The following is a 17,265-nucleotide window of genomic DNA, read 5'->3' as shown; positions in this document are numbered from 1 at the left end:
TATCACGCGAGACTTCCTGACGCGGCGGCCCACCGGCTCAAAGTTGCAAGTGCGGATTTTCCGCTCACGGGCACCAGGGGGGTGCGAAACGACCACCATTCAACCCGAAATAATCAATATAACCATTCCAATGACTCCGAAGCTGTTCAGTTAAGGTAAAAAAGTTACTTAGTTCACCTTTAAATTATGGCTAGCTTAGAATATGCAAAACCAAGGTTGCTGAGCTGAAAACTGGAAAATATAAGGTAGCATGTACAATAAATGACAAGAATCTGGAAAACAACTAATGCAATATCTCTGGTTTACCATGGAATCATGCAAAGATTTGCTCCCAAACTTGGAGGCCTGCAAATATGAATGTTAACAGACTGGCTAGTGTTTCCTAACTTAATGAAAACTAATGTTGCTGATGGCTACATTTAGATTTTGGTTTAACCCTATGGTACCAATCCCATGCATGACATATCTCAACAACAATAACAACTGGTAAATATAAGGTAGCATGCACAATAAATGACTAGAAGCTGGAAAACATAACTTATGCAATAAGTCTGGTTTTCCATGCATGGAATCATTATAGATTTTGTTTTACCATTAGCTGTTCATGTTAGCTGTGCTGTCAGACATACAGGGCGCCAAAATTGTTGCTGCATACCCCTCTGACACTGGGTAGTTGCGCCCCTGCTCGGAGCTATGTGGATTACTTTTATGATGGATAGATTCACTTTTATGGACTTCAAAACATAAAAGGCCATTCACTGCCCTTTTAAAGCTTAGTCATTTTTTATATAACTCATATTGTCTGAGTCTGTAAGAAGAATGTCATATACACCTAGGATCAGGGACGTGCGGTCAGGGTAGGCAGGGTAGGCAGTGCCTCACCAAAGGAAATGTTGACATTACATTTATTAATTCCAAGAACTTTATTAATTCACCACATTATTAATTGCATTTATTTTATTCCAAATATTAATTTTTGTAACAAAAATTTTCAGGAATACACATATAATATACTCATTTTGTCATTGTTTGCTCCTAAAACCATTGTTTCATGCAGGAAATTCAAGGCCATGGCCATTGAGGCAGAGGTTAGCAGTGCCTCTTTGGTCCATAGAACGTAGTTTACGTAGGTTTGCGCATGCGCAGTCAGTTCTCATGCTGTCTTGAATTATCAACATTGAGGCAGAGACCGAGCTTGCTTCATGTCACGTGATCCACTCGCTCTCACTCAATCCGCACTTCCCGATCTAGCGGCGCCTAGCGTTGGCTGTCAACAGGCCCGGGGTGGGTAATCGGGAGAATTCCCGGTGGGCCGCTTCACTTTTGGGCCGGTCGAGGATTTTTGTTTTTTCACATTTGTCACGTTAGTTACATTAGGCTACACACGTTCCGCATTCTGACACCGCAGCGCGCAGCCTCTGCATAGGTTGTACCATGTGAGGGAGTTCTCCCCTCCCCTCCTATAGAGTTGGTTGGGTCCATAGCCCGTGTTTTCCAAAACGTTTTCTCAGGTAACTACCGCGGCACCGCCGGCGCCTACCGATAGCTGGGCCGGCCCGGTAGCTATGCGTCAGGGAGGATGGATGGGAGGAAGAGGCCAGGAGGTATGGAAGCTTGTTTCCGCCACAGAATAAAACATTTTAAAAGATAATTGCGACTTTTTATCTCACAATTGCGAGTTTACATCTCGCAATTCTGTCATTATTTCTCAGAATTGCGTGAAATAAAGTCGCAATTGCGTGTTATAAAGTCAGAATTGCGAGATATAAAGTCAGAATTGCGTGAAATAAAGTCGCAATTGCATGTTATAAAGTCAGAATTGCAAGATATAAAGTCAGAATTGTGTGAAATAAAGTCGCAATTGCTTCTTATAAAGTCTAAGTGAATTATTATTTAACCTTTACATTATTTTTTGAACCATGGCATTAATACAAACTACACAATAGTGACTAGGCTGCTTGTCGGTTCGCTGACACCGCGCCGCCTCCCTCTCTTACTGTGTCCCGCACAAAACATTTGTTTGTTGTATAATATATATCTATCATAAGATAGATGTGTCCATTAATTTGATTATTAGATTTGATTGTGCATTAGCCTCACATATGACTTTGCTGTATGCAGGCAGCGATGTGATGATTCCTGATATGAACTTGGGTTGCTTCATTAACTGAATGAATATGAACATATGCCACATTGATAGGTCACAGCCTACCCATGACAAGATTTCACCGCACATTACTGCCAAGGATGGCTTGAGTGTGAGTAAATCATGGGCTAATTTTAATTTTTGGGTAAACTATCCCATTCATGTTTATTTCAGACCAGATGGAAGAGAAAGAGCAAAGACAAACTGAAGTGATTTTTTTTGCTGTAGTTTGTTTCAGCCTGTTCACACCAATAAAATGAGCTTAATGTGTCAATTTACAGAAGATCTCAGACATGACCATAATGAATGAGCTGAAAACAGGGAACTTTTGGAGACGTTTTCAGCAGCTCAGTTAAACATGATGGCCCTGTTTATTTTTGTCAAACTATCAATACTAATTGATAGATAATTGAGGTTTGTGAAATAATGTTATGACAAATTGTCATCCATAGACTCTGTATAATAAATGTTCTAAAACTGTCCTAATTCGATCCACTTCTCGATCTGAATGAAAAATCAAACCTTTCAAGAGGGCAGGGTCTCAAATCTGAGCTTGCTAAAGTTTCACAGATCTATATGTGCATTCTAAGATATTGGAAAGCCAAACAATTGTATAAAATGTAATACATGTCAGTAGAATAAGTTATTTGTCAGTACCTGCTCTTCATCTCTTCTTCATCATCCTCTCTCTTTCTTTTTCTCCCAGTCTCCTTATTTTGCCTTGTAGCTCTTCCCTTCCCAATGCTGAGCTTTGATTGATACTGTCTTTTCTTCTGTCAGTGAAGAAGGTAAACAAAGCTGATAGCTATTTGTTTCATGAATCATTATGTGCATTTACTGAGAGCTACAAGGTAGGTACACACAATATGTGCACATTCATTATTAATCTTATGCCTAATATGATGAAAAGGGCTTCGTTAATGTTTCTTGTCTTGTCACATTGACAGTTACGAATTACATTAGGCTAACGTTACATGAATCATGCAAAAAAAAAAGAAAAAAAAAGTGGGTGGTTATTTCCCAATTCAAAATTGCGAAATTAGACAAGTTTATTAGTTTGCACACATGATTATTTTTGTTGGTCCTTTAACATTTCTATCATAAAACAGTAGTCAAATATTAATGTTTAGTTTATCTACTTGCATCTTATCTCGTACTTTATAACCGTTGTCACTCAGTCTAGAATTCTCAGCAGCTTCTGTGAACAATAAGCCCCGCCTACTTTGATTTGATTGGTCATCTCAACCCTGTTGACAGTGACGAGCGCTGTTAGACTGCGGAGCTCAGATGAGAAGGACGGTTATCCTGGCGTCGTTCAATATCCTTGCAGAACCAAAGTAGAGTTAAGATCTGGCAATTATTTCACGGCCTTTATTATATACTACTATTATATACACAAAAATGTCGAGGTCCGGACCTCATTGGTGAGTATACGGCCCTAGAAGAGAAAATCTCTTGTGACGTCAGTTTTTTTCTCTGTCTTTCTCCGGCTCTGACTGACGCACTGCGCATGCGCTTAATCTTTGTTTGGATTCAGACTGCACGTAATACACATGTAAACTAATATGCGCTTTGAATTGCAAAGTTTATGGTTCATATAAACAGAGCTTTCAGAATCTATTTAATTACAAAAATCAGTGCATGTAAACATCCAATAGGTGGCAGTAATACACTAAAAAGGTTTCTAGTTTGCCATGTAAATCCAAAAGAACAAATAGGTTTGAGGAGGATGCGCAGAAGAGGGACACGAGCGCTGAAAGTTTAAAGACCTGTATACTATTTGTTAATTTTAATCCAAGATGCTTTAACGACCGTGTGAGTTTAAATGAAGGACAGTTGTGGAGTATTTTCGCTGGATGCTAGATATTTTCAGTCAGTGTGTTGTTGCCGCATGTGAAAGATGACATGAACCAGCTTGCTATATAGGTATTTAACTACTAATTAACACATTATGTGCTCAGGTTTAGTGTTAATATGTAATATACACGAAATCTTGTTAGTTTCTAATGTAAGATTATGTATTGATGTTAACATTGATTACCAATATTAATAATGGTACATAATGTAGAGCTAAGGCTAGTGCTCTAATCTAGCTGTAGTCTTTAAAAAAATTAATATGTCTGTATATATATATATATATATATATATATATATATATATATATATATATATATATACACACACACACACATACACAAACACAAGAGAAAGAAATATTTGCATGCATACACTGAATTTATGCTTGATTTATATTGTATATAAATAAGAATAAAGAGATCCTCACACGAATATAGGCCAAAAATCCCAGGGGATTTTATTGTCCAGAGGCCACAAATAAAGTGCAAAACGTGTTTGGGTTCAACCGTTCATCAGTGTCATGTGTTACCAAGCGTACACCTAAACACGTATTACCGTAATCCATGTAACATACCAGAATCTGATTTGATCCCATATACAAATATTTACATAATTATATATACATATCACAACAATCCTCTATTAAAAAAATAATAATAAAAAAATGTATTAACATAAAAAAAAATCTGACTATCAATATGAACATAAATATACTCATTCCCTTTATTGAATAACACAAAAGAGTATTCTCATCATCCCTACACATCACACGATTAGACACTGCAATGCATAATGAAACAACATTTATAGGATATAGACATTTTAGGTCAAAAATCCATTTAAATTCCCTCTGCAAAAAACTCCGCTTCAAATGACCACCCCTACGCGACTGTTATATGCTCTATAATAACGAAATTTAATTCCGAGATCGAATGGGACATCTCAGTAAAATGACGCGCAACTGGAGATTTTTGGTCTTTCCTTCTGATAGTGCTCATATATTCACTGATACGTGTCTTAATTTGTCTATTTGTCGTACCTACGTATTGTTTGTCACATGGACAAGATAATAGGTAAATCACATTGGTAGAAGTGCATGTAACAAATTGTTTAATCTTAAATGTACGGTACGTGTTACAATCTTTAAAGGTCTAGGAGATGGAAACATGATAATTTATTACAAAAAGCTGAAGCCACTAGATACAGTGAGTGAGCTATGTACAATGTAAATGAAAACACACAGAAGGAAAAATAACATACAAATAATTATAGGGAAAAGGAACTTAAGTGGCGCCAAATTAAAGGACCAAATATAACAAAATAATTCACTTAAACTAATGGAACCAATGTTGTATCTCGTAGATTACCTCACTAATAATGCCTAGAATGGTACCAAACTTCTACAGTAGTACAAATAGGTTCTGTACTCATAAAACGAGGCATTGGAAAGTTTGTTAATACATCAGGAGTTTATTTAAATTACACTTGCCTGACAGCTCATGCTACTGCTAACCTGGACATCGAGATCACTTCCGAGATTTGTGAAAAGTTTGCAACAATTGTTATGTAACACTAAGTTGTCAAAACTTCCGAAAAAATAATAATTCGTCGTTACACTACATCCTTATGCATCGCTTTCTGCCAGGACTTTTACGGGCTTTTCCCAAATCATGGAAGTGACCTCGACGTCCGGGTTAGAGGTAGCATTAGCTATCAGGCAAGTGTTATTTAAATAAACTCCTGATGTACTTACAAACTTTCCAATGCCTTGTTTTATGAGTACAGAACCTATTTGTACTACTGTAGAAGTTTGGTACCATTCTGGGCATTATTAGTGGGGTAATTTATGATATACAACATTGGTTCCATTAGCGCCTGCAGTAAACCATCCGGCTGATATCTCTAAATAAGCTCTAACTTTAATAATGTTCAACCAAGAGAAAAAAGGCTTCTGGGGGGGGGGGAGCCGTGTTTGGCTCGAAGTCACGGTGCAAAGGACCCTAGGTTGATTTTACTCCGAACCATCCCTTTAAGACAGGGAAAGAAACCATAGTCTTTGTTTATACGTCCATCAGGACTAGTCTTCATGAAGGTGTCGGATTTGACCAAATAGTCTCTAATGTTTCACGCTCTATAATGTGAAAAAAGAGGCGGATCCGAAAAAGACTCTCGCCCACTGGATCACACTTAAGTATATACCAATGTTTTTTAATTACATTCTTGATCGCTTGACTGTGTGCAGAAAAAGTAGTGGTACAAACTACAGAGTGGGACTTCTTTTGTTTATCCGATATATGGGATGATTCTCTACTTTCTCCAAAGCCATATCGAGCCATTTTTTCGGATAACCCCTAAGAATAAAATGCTTATACATTATCAACAATTGTTGTTCAAAATCTGATTCTACAATACACTTCAGTCGAAGAAATTGGGTATAGGGTAGCCCTTTTTTTAGATAAGCGCTTGGTGCATGGAGAATACTATTTTTGTATGTTGGTTTGGAATATAAAGAGGTCAATAACGTACCGGATTCAAATATAACTGTAGTATCAAGGAAAACGACAGAATTAGGGATGCACCGAATGTTCGGCAACCGGAAAAAGAATAAATTTTGCGGAACAATGATGTTTTTGATGACGCGATCAAATAGTAACCAGCGTAGAGTGAGAGGCGTGTTCTTTATAAATGCAGCAAACATGTCGGCGGTGTGGAAGCATTTTAAAGTGTCTGAGAAAGAGGCAAAAACGGCCGTTTGCTGACACTATTCTGCTGAATTTGTCTAGAGGGGGTGTATCTGCAAAAACTTAAAGCACTACAAGTTTAATTTATCACTTAAAATCAAGACACCCCGAACAGCATGCAGAGTACGAAAGACGCAGCGGCAGCAGCAAAAAGGAAAGTAGCTCCTCCCAGTCCCAGGACATCTGCGGCTGACTTCTTAGAAAAGGCAAAATAGTTTGCCAATGACAGTGCCAAAGATAAGGGCATTACTAAAAGGCTAATGGAATGATCAACCATTCTCGGTCGTAGAGGATGTTGGATTTCGCAGGCTTATAGACCATATTGAGCCCCGTTACACCATGCCTAGTAGACAGCATTTCTCAGACGTGTGTTTACCTGAGATGTATTACGTCGTTTCAACTCGCATCCATGAGCTCTTGGCTACAGATATTGCAGCCCTCAGCTTCACGATGATATATGGAGCTCGGATGTAAGCACCAGCAGTGTGCTGAGTTTAACTGCGCCGTGGATCAACACAGATTTCAAGCAACAAAATATTGTGCTGCACTCACAAGAGTTTAGGGGTTCCCATACAGCTGCAGCCATATCCGAGGCGTTCGCCAACATGTTTGGCACTTGGCGTATCGACTGATCTAAAGTGCATGCGGTAGTCAGTGACAACGCAAGAAATATGGCTAAAGCCATGGAAGATAGCGATCTGAAAGGCATACGGTGTATGGCACACACAATTCAACTGGCAACCCTGCTTCAAAATCAAAACGTTTCCAACAAGATGTGAGCACAAGGTGGAACAGTACATATTATATGCTGGAAAGCCTTTTTGCACAAAAAAGCAAGTCCTGGCTACATACATAGCAGATCATGATCTGCCCGCAACATTAACCGCATACCAGTGGGTGTTTATCGAGAGCGTTCTCTCTCTTCTCGCCCCCTTTGAGCAGATAACAAAAGAGATAAGCTCATCTGATGCATCTGTGGCAGACTTTAACCCCTTACTTGCAGCACTAAAGCGTCTTTTAAAAAAGAGGCTGAAACAGACCCACGGAGTGAAAACAACTAAAAGTGCGCTCTTAGAGGCTGTCAGCACACGATTTAGTCAGGCGGACTCACAACCCCTGTACTGCATCGCGACTGTACTTGATCCATGATATAAAGATCATTACTTGGATTTGGGGAAAAAGCTGCGGAAACAAGAAAAGATCCAGGCCGAATTGGATTTGGGAAAGCCGCTAAGTAATGGAGATGGTCAGGTGATGCACAGCGCAGGAGATGAAAACAGCGCAGAGAGAAAACGGGCTCGTACTGCAGGTGAGCCGCGCTGTCTCGCTGTCTGACATGTTCTATGAGATCCTCCAAGAGAATAACCCATTTGCAAGACAGAAGACAAGCTCAACCGCTCAACAGTTAGATGGTTATCTCTCAGAAGTCCCCACCCCCAGGAGCAATAACCCTCTCAAATTGTGGAGGACTAATCAAGGCCGATTTCCAGAACCTGGCACAGATGGCACGGAGGTAGGCTTCTTGTATGGAAAAATTAATTTAAGATTTTATTTATATTTTGGTAACACTTTATAAGTAGTTTATATTGTTAACATTAACTAGGCTATTAGTTAACATGAACTAACAATGAAAAACACTTATTAAAAGCATTTATTAATCTTAATGTTAACATTTACTAATACAGTATTAAAATCAAAAGTGGTATTTGTTATCATTAGTTAATGCGCTTATACTAACAATGAACAATTGTATTTTTATTAACTTACATTAACAAAGATTATTAAATACCGTAACAAATGTATTGCTCATTGTTAGTTAATGTTAGTTAATGCTTGTTAATGCAATAATGTTAACAAATGGAACCTTATTTTAAAGTGTTACCTATATTTTATATTATGTATTTTGTACTTTTTCAGTGTAGTAAAATAGTAGGCGTACACCAGTTTTCAACCATTTCATTATCTCTGAGACATTGTTTGTTTTGAAATGCGCAACTGTCAGAAAACTGCAATATTTAAAATTGTAACTCTTCTGATCCCAGGTCCATGCACAAGCACAGACAGCGAGAGACTGTTTAGTGCTGCATCTCATGTCATCGATGAGAAGAGGAACCGACTTTCATGTGAGAAAGCAGAGAAGCTACTTTTCATAAAGAAGAACCTGCCTCTTTTCCTGAAGAATTAGGCTAAGTAGGCTTATGTCTAGGACAGTTATCATTTGTTGTGGGTTCATCCACGTTTTTGCACTTTTCAATGCACTTTTTTGTTGTTGTAGGCATACAGTTACATTCTTTCAGCAGTCAGTTATAGGCCTAACATAGGCTATTCAAGAAGGGGGGGCTTTAAAGATGGCCAAATAAAAATATATTTATTATATATTAATTTATGTTAAGTTATATTGTGCTTTGTTTGTATAATATCTGCTGGAATGTTGAATACATTTTCAGTTTTAAATAAATAATTTTAAATAGTATTTTTGGATTTTTTTTTTTTTTTCTGAAAAGCAAGACAAAATAGTAAAAAGCAAATTTTTACTATTTAATTAATGCAATGGTGAAAAAATTGGCAAAAAAAAATGGAAAAAAATGCGAATTGCATCTCTAGACAGAATGGGAATCAACTTCCACATTGAACTTAACAGAATCCACTATATTATTCAAAAACGCAACAAATTCATCGAACAGCTGTCTTGAGACCCTAAAAATACATCATCCACATAACAATATTATCTAAAAAAGGGTTATTATTCCAGATGTAAATAGGCAAGCATAATCCGGAGAAAATTTGGAACCCATGGCTGCACCCTGCTTCTGTAAATAGTATTTATCCTCAAAAAGGATTTTAAACATTTTTTTTTTTTTTTTTAAGTAAAGTGATCATATCAATGATAAATTCAAAAGGAGGGGATTTCTCAGTTCTTTGATTTAAGAAATGTTTCATCACCACTAAACCTTGCCTATGAGGAATGTTAGTGTATTATGAGACCACATCCATAGTTGTTCAAATATAGTATTGGGTTCTTCCCTTTCTATATTAATTTCAGATAATTGTATCAAGAAATCACCAGTTTCTTTTAGATATGAGGGGAGATGTTCAACCAAAGGTCTTAAAATGCGATCTACATACTGTGATATAGGTTCCAGCAAACTTTCATTGGAAGCTACAATAGGGCGCCCCGGGGGCTTATTTACAGATTTATGTACCTTAGGTAGAGCATACATAGCAGGCAGAACAGGAAAATCATTAGTCAGAAATTTTAACTCTGATTGATTTATAAAACCCCTTTGATGTGATTCAAGTAAAAACATGTCAATCTCCATCTTTAAAAGGAATGGTAGGATCACTATCCAATTTCATCAAATCAAGTATATTTGTATAGCGCTTTTCACAATACAGATTGTATCAAAGCAGCTTCACAGTATTAAAATAAAATAATACAACAAAGTTTGTTTCTAGTGGAATTTATTGATTGATAGAATAAAATTAAATATCCCCAAAATATCCCATATAATTCATATAATATGTAGCATCAGACAATTGCGATGTCACTAAAGAAATATTATCCAATTTATTCATCAAGACTAAACCACCACCTTTATCAGCTGGTTTCCAAACCACATCAGATTTCCTTGATAATTCATTTAAAGTCCGACGTTCCTTAAAGGGTTAGTTCACCCAAAAATTTTAATTATGTCAGTAATTACTCACCCTCATGTTGTTCCAACCCTGTAAGACTTTCGTTCATCTTCTGAACACAAATTATGATATTTTTGATTAAATCTGAGAGCTGTCTCACTCCTCCCTAGGTTTCTATGTTGTTGAAACTTGCCAGCCCAGAAAAGTTAGTAAAGACAATGTTTAAAATAGTCCAAGCGACTACAGTGACTTCTCGTCACTTGATAAACTTAAGGTTGAGCCACTGTAGTCACTTGGACTACTTTAAACATTGTCTTTACTAACTTTTCTGGGCCGGCAAGTTTCAACAACATAGAAACCTAGGGAGGAGTGAGACAGCTCTCAGATTTAATCAAAATTATCTTAATTTGTGTTCCGAAGATGAACGAAAGTCTTACGGGGTTGGAACACCATGAGGGAGTAATTACTGACAGAATTTTCATTTTTGGGTGAACTAACCCTTTAAATCCATAATGATTGTGTGTGGGACATTTCAAGATATTTTCAATCTCAACCACGTTTGAAATCAATCGCTGAGTTGTTAACAACAGGACAAAATACACTGCGTGGTCGTAAAGGTTGTTTAGTATTGACCGATTTGTATTGTCTTTGAGAACTGTCCTTATGAAAAAAATACTTAAGTTTGATAGATCTATAAAATTTTAACATCTCGATTTTAAGTTGAAGGGGATCGGTAGGTGTAGGAGGAACATAAGTCAGACCTTTGTTCAGCAGTTGCTCCTCAGTACCTAAATGGATCGTGGATAAGTTAAACACTAGACTTTGGTCTTGTACATCCTTTTCCTTCTCATGGGTTGAGTTCCCACTTTTTCTTCCCCTTCTGCCTCGACGTGTTTTGTACCTCGGGTGTTGTAGTATCGTCGTCGTGGAGGATGCACATCCATCTCGTGAGTCTTTCTTCCTAAAAAATCAGGATCAGAACTTGAACCTGACATGTTGAAGGATCTTTCGCTGAAACGAACTTGCTTTTTCTGGCTTATAATGTATACGCGTGGCTGGATATCGCTTTGGAGAAAGTATGAGAATCGTCCTATATATCGGACAAACAAAAGAAGTCCCACTCTGTAGTTTGTACCACTACTTATTCTGCACACAGTCAAGTGATCAAGAATGTGAACATTGGTATATACTTAAGTGTGATCCAGTGGGCGAGAGTCTTTTTTCGGATCCGCCTCTTTTTTCACATTATAGAGCGTGAAACATTAGAGACTATTTGGTCAAATCCAACACCCTCATAAAGACTAGTCCTGATGGACGTATAAACAAGGACACTGGTTTCTTTCCCTGTCTTAAGTGCGCGGCATGTAGACACATCCGTAGAAGATGTTCTTCCTTTCGTAGTAGCATAACGTATATGCGCTTCTACCAATGTGATTTACCTATTATCTTGTCCATGTGACAAACAATTTGTAGGTATGACAAATAGACAAATTAAGACACGTATCAGTGAACATATGAGCACTATCAGAAGGAAAGACCAAAAATCTCCAGCTGCGCGTCCCAATTGAATGTCCCATTCAATCTCAGAATTAAATTTCATTGTTATAGAGCATATAACCCAGTCGCGTAGGGGTGGTCATTTGAAGCGGAGACTTTTGCAGAGGGAATTTAAATGGATTTTTGACCTAAAATGTCTATATCCTTTGGGCATGATTGAGGAATATACTCTCAATTGTTTTCTATAAATGTTGTTTCATTATGCATTGCAATGTCTAATCGTGTGATGTGTAGGGATGATGAGAATACTCTTTTGTGATATTCAATAATGGGAATGAGTATATTTATGGTCATATTGATGATCAGATTTTTTTTAATAGAGGATTGTTGTGATATGTATATATAATGATGTAGACTATTGATGTAAATATTTGTATATGTGATAAAGTCAGATTACGGTATGTTACATGGATTACGGTAATAAGTGTTTAGGTGTACGCTTGGTAACACATGACGCTGATGAAGGGTTGAACCCGAAAACGTTTTGCATTCTTGCACTTTATTTGTGGCCTCTGGACAATAAAATCCCATGGGTTTTTTAGCCTATATTCGTGTGCGGATCTCTTTATTCTTATTTTTGATTTCCTTTTGGATCTATGCACCACAAGAAGATATCACTCATCAGTTTGGGACTAATGTTTGGCGCTACGCCTTTCCATCCTCTTATTATATATAAATATTTTAACAATTTTTTCTTAAATATATACATGCATATGTGTGTATTTATATATACAAAATAATTATACAGTACACACACATGTATTATGTAATCCCAAACTTTTATTTTGGATACGATTAATTGTTGCCCAGCACTAATTTTTATGCTACAGTATGTCTTATCTTTCACATTATATTTATATTTATTTTTTAAATCATTGATGTCTGTGTTATTCATTGCAGAACTCAAACCGACTTTGGAGAGGAGTCATCTTTCTTGGTCTTCCTTTTCTTAAAAGGATACTTCACCGATTAGCATTAAGCTTTGTATTAGTAGAAACCCGGTAGTATTTTCGAATGACCGTGCTTCCCTCTCTCATGTCCCCCTGAGACGAGAAATTTCTGTATTGTGTGTCTGGAAAAAAAACTCAGATGACGCAAAAATCATCATTTAGCGTCATCGGAGGCTTTTTTGGCTAGAGACTACAGCCAGTAGTAGGAGCTAGTTCTGCATGTTTTCAACCCGCCCATAGAGGGTGGGATCTCACTTACAGAATGTACAAATAGTGTCAGCCATCTTTTTTTGTTTAAGCTAAGCTAACAGCAAGACCTGCTTGGCGGTCAGGCAGACTCGAGCTGGGGCAGACTAACTCGTCACGGAGACTCACGATAAAACGGCGTCTTTTCAGTTTCGAGTCAACTAGTTGCCTAGTTGTAGCTTCTGATACTGCCCTCTGTAACTGGTAGGCGTGGCTTGGATATTCCCATCATCCTACAAGAGAAGGACAAACTCCAGGAGTAGCAGCTGAAATCTGTGTGACTGTTAAAGATGGAGTTTATTAAAGAGGAGATTGAAGACATGAGGGATCCAGAACCATCCAGAATAAAACTTGAAGATACTGATGAACAAGCAGGTTGGTGTCCATGCTTGATTCTTCATTGTTGACTGCTTTGGTAGATGTGAATTAATAAGCATTATTTGGATGATAAATGATAGAGATATACATCTAAATGATCATCACCTTGTATATAGCAGTTGTCAAACATATTCTAACTATTAACAAGTGAATATGCCACATGGAAGATTTGAACCTGATCTCTGTTGCTTTCTGCTATTAAATCAGGGTTCACCTGAACTGATTATAACTGTATTTCTGTGTATTTTAGACCAGATGAGAGTGAAAGAGCAAAGACAAGAACTGAATGAAGAGGAGGAGGAACATTGTTTCTTTAAAACTCAAGGAGCAAAAGCTGAAAAGCTGCACACCTGCTCTCAGTGTGGAAAGAGTTTCACACAGAAAGGAAACCTTAAAACACACTTAATAATTCACAATGGTGAGAAACAGTATACATGCCCTCAGTGTGGAAAGAGTTTCAGACAAAAAGGAAACCTTAAGACGCATTTAAGAATTCATACTGGAGAGAAACCATATACATGCACTCAGTGTGAAAAGAGTTTCACACAAAAAGGAGACCTTAATATACACATGAGAATTCACACTGGAGAGAGACCGTATACATGCACTCAATGTGGAAAGAGTTTCACACAAAAAGGAGACCTTAATATACACATGAGAATTCACACTGGAGAGAAACCATATACATGCACGCAGTGTGGAAGGAGTTTCACATATTTATCTGATCTCAGAATTCATCTGCGCGTTCACTCTGGAGAAAAACCATTTATCTGTGATCAGTGTGGAAAAGTGTTTATTTCATCATCACATCTAAATAAACACCTGAATGTTCATTCAGATGAGAGGCCTCACTTGTGTTCTCTATGTGGAAAGAGTTTTTCAAGGCTGGAAGGATTTAAACAGCACCAGAAAAGACATAATAAAGTGAGAGATCATGTATGTTGTGAGTGTGGGAAGGGATTTACTACAGCTAGTCATCTGAAACAGCATCAAAGAATTCATACTGGAGAAAGACCTTACAAGTGCTCATATTGTGACCAGAGTTTCAATCAGTCTGGACATCTGAAATCACATGAGCGCATTCATACTGGAGAGAAGCCGTACTTCTGTACTTAAAGTGAGAAGAGTTTTGCCCAATCAAAGAATCTATTGGCTCATATTAAAAAGCAATGTTCTGTGTCACAATGAGCAAATGTTTTCTTCAGATCCAAAACGTCCAAGTAAATCATGTGAGATTCACATAAAGTAAATGTGTAGTTAATTAACTAATTAACTATGAAATGTGTTTTCTATGTTGGAGAAAAAGAAAATGATTTAATTATTCTTTGATTGAACGCTTACTCAAAGAAATATTGAAATTAAAAGAGATGGGAAACAAATGTTAGAAGAAAAAAAAAAAAACAATCAGTTATTTGTTAATATATGAAGCAATTCTTTCAGTTAAGTTTTTTAATTTAATATGGAGGGTTTTTTTTTTTACTTTTGTTACATAAAATCAACAATTGTTATTTCATAAACAGATGTAACGACTGAGACAAATCAGACACAAGTATTATAGTTTAACAAATAATATTTAAAACTCACTCTGGGATCTGTGGTCTCATCCCCCCAACAAGGGCAAGAAGGTCTTAGTTACCATGACCACGATCAGATAAGTTGGTTTTATTGCTGTTACAAATATGGTCACGTGGTCGAGACAGAGACAATGGGGAAGACAGAAAAAGACTTTAAAACAGACTTTGCTGCATTAATCTGATCTATAAATGAACATGCATCCCAGAAAATTGTGTTACTGATTTACTGTTGTGTAGTGTTTTTAATTCTATTTTATATATATATATATATATATATATACTGTGTATTTTATGATAGAACCAACGGTCAATGTAACTTCACCTATACCATGTTTTGTCTCTATATATTGGTACTTTGAAGATCGAAATGATTGTGTACATGATATGCCGATAGCTGCGCAACATATTAGTATTACAAGAATCTTTCTTAGTTTCTTCATCAGAAACCAATCCAGCTGCCATTGCAAATGAGCACGCTTAAACCAAAGATTCATAAATCAACCACAGAGGAATTTTCTCGCTTGGAAATTCCACCCTTCTCATTGGTCAACCAAACCCGGAGAGGTGGGACCTTTCTCAGGCTTTATTAGAGACAAATTCACAGTGACCCTCGCTCTCTTCTTCTGGCTCTCTATTGCTGTTTCTTCGGGTTGATGTTTGTGGGGACCCCCCTACTGGGGCCCAAGGGCCCCAGCAGGCCATGACCACCGCCTGCTATCCTTTCACTCTCCCAAAGGATTCAGACTGTCTTTTCTTCAATCCAACTCAGAAGAAAACTGCAACCTTACCATCACTGAATGGGCAACGATCAACTCTTGGCCTTCTCAGTACGTTCAAGATGTTGTGCTGTCCAGCGTGGCCTCAGCAGGCCCCAGGGCAGCAGGCCTCGACTCACAACCAGCCATGTGGTCATCCAGGAGAGAGAGGACTCTCTCTCAACCACAACAGAATCAAGGACAACCTCAGGAGTTCAACGTCTTCATTCAATGCAGAAGAAGTCCATCGCAACTCCCACTATTTGCTCTGCAAGTCCTCTCCGGCCCAGGGCCGGCAGGCCATGATCTGCACTCCAGCCATGAGAACAGAGTCGAACTAACCATGCAAGTTCATCATATCTTCTTCATCCAGCAGAGAAGAAAACGATTGCAACCTCAACAACTTCAATTTTCAACCACTTCAAGAATTCTGTCCACTGCACAGACCATGCAAGTATCAATTTAATGAGGTGCTCTGAAAATGATAAGCTGATGGTTCTTTTCATAGTTAAATGGATCTTTTCCATAGTTCCATTTCCTGCTTCCGGTTCCATATCACTCACCATTTTGCCTATGCATGTATGTATGTATGTATGAATGTATGTATGTTTGTTTAGTTTAGTTATGTTTGTGATTTAGTTAATAAAATTTGTGCACAATATGTATTTGGTTCTGATTCTCTGCTTGCAACAAAGTCTATTTTACGATCTTGATCTTGTTACATGCTCTAAGTATTTCATGTACGAAATAATTATTTTTCGGTGGCCATGAAAGATACGCTTTTCTTAGAATAAATGAATAATCAAAAGAGTTTGTTGGATGAACTGATTAATTGATTGTAATATTAATTTAGCTACATCAAGTTAATCCAATTAATTGACCCAAATATTAATAACTAATTATTAATATTTCCCCTTTGAGCTAACTTGTTACACAGATGTATTAAAAAGGTACACATTTCTGTGTCTATAAGTTCTGTACAATAACAACAAATAAATTTACCATTTCACTGACAATGTGTGATTTTGTGAGCAAAAGTTATCTACAGATCCAATCAGATAAAGCAAATGTATAGTAAAATAAATTGTGTTCTTTGATGTTAGTGTTGTGGAGTTTTTTGTTTTTGTTTTTTTGTAACTGATTTGTCATTTAGCTGTCACATTCATTTCAATACATAGACTGTATATTAAAAAAAAATCCCCCATAGAAATAATTTATAAAGTCAAAAATGTTGACGTACGCCACATTGCCATCCATGGATTCTGAAATGAAACAAGAACTATATTGGAATGAGACAAAGATGTTTTTCAACATCTCGTTTAACGTGCTGTGATTTCATTCTTTTGTTTATATTATACAAACATACATTGTACATTGATACAGGACCATGGGTGTTTTGTAAAGCCTATCAACAAGAGGGGGGCC

General features: G+C 37.2%; 1 protein-coding gene across 4 annotated transcripts; it reads left to right on the top strand.

The window, feature by feature from the left end:
* The first annotated feature begins 3,399 nt into the window (after positions 1 to 3,399).
* LOC311090784 (uncharacterized protein) lies at positions 3,400 to 16,501 on the top strand. 4 transcript variants are annotated; one of them, XM_084126301.1, is made up of 4 exons: positions 5,845 to 8,257; positions 8,787 to 8,867; positions 13,342 to 13,508; positions 13,762 to 16,501. In XM_084126301.1, exons 3-4 carry the CDS (start codon positions 13,424 to 13,426, stop codon positions 14,625 to 14,627), a joined length of 951 nt encoding a protein of 316 aa, XP_083982427.1. In that variant the 5' UTR covers positions 5,845 to 8,257; positions 8,787 to 8,867; positions 13,342 to 13,423; the 3' UTR covers positions 14,628 to 16,501. The 4 variants fall into 4 exon arrangements, with proteins under 4 accessions (XP_083982426.1, XP_083982425.1, XP_083982428.1 ...); XM_084126300.1 differs by lacking the exons at positions 5,845 to 8,257; positions 8,787 to 8,867 and adding an exon at positions 3,400 to 3,570; XM_084126299.1 differs by lacking the exons at positions 5,845 to 8,257; positions 8,787 to 8,867 and adding an exon at positions 3,400 to 3,570 and having other exon boundaries at positions 12,838 to 13,508.
* Positions 16,502 to 17,265: the final 764 nt, after the last annotated feature.

This window comes from Abramis brama, assembly GCF_963993115.1.
Source record: "Abramis brama genome assembly, chromosome: 10".
NCBI lineage: Eukaryota > Metazoa > Chordata > Actinopteri > Cypriniformes > Leuciscidae > Abramis > Abramis brama.
Note: the sequence above shows the minus strand (reverse complement) of the source record. Positions and strands in the feature narration are given on the sequence as shown.

What these genes read in the sequence shown, in the direction of transcription:
- LOC311090784 (XM_084126300.1), top strand. Translation starts at nt 13,424, where the DNA reads ATGGAGTTTATTAAAGAGGAGATTGAAGACATGAGGGATCCAGAACCA. An exon ending in AGATACTGATGAACAAGCAG is followed by an intron (nt 13,509 to 13,761) that starts GTTGGTGTCCAT and finishes TGTGTATTTTAG; the next exon opens with ACCAGATGAGAGTGAAAGAG.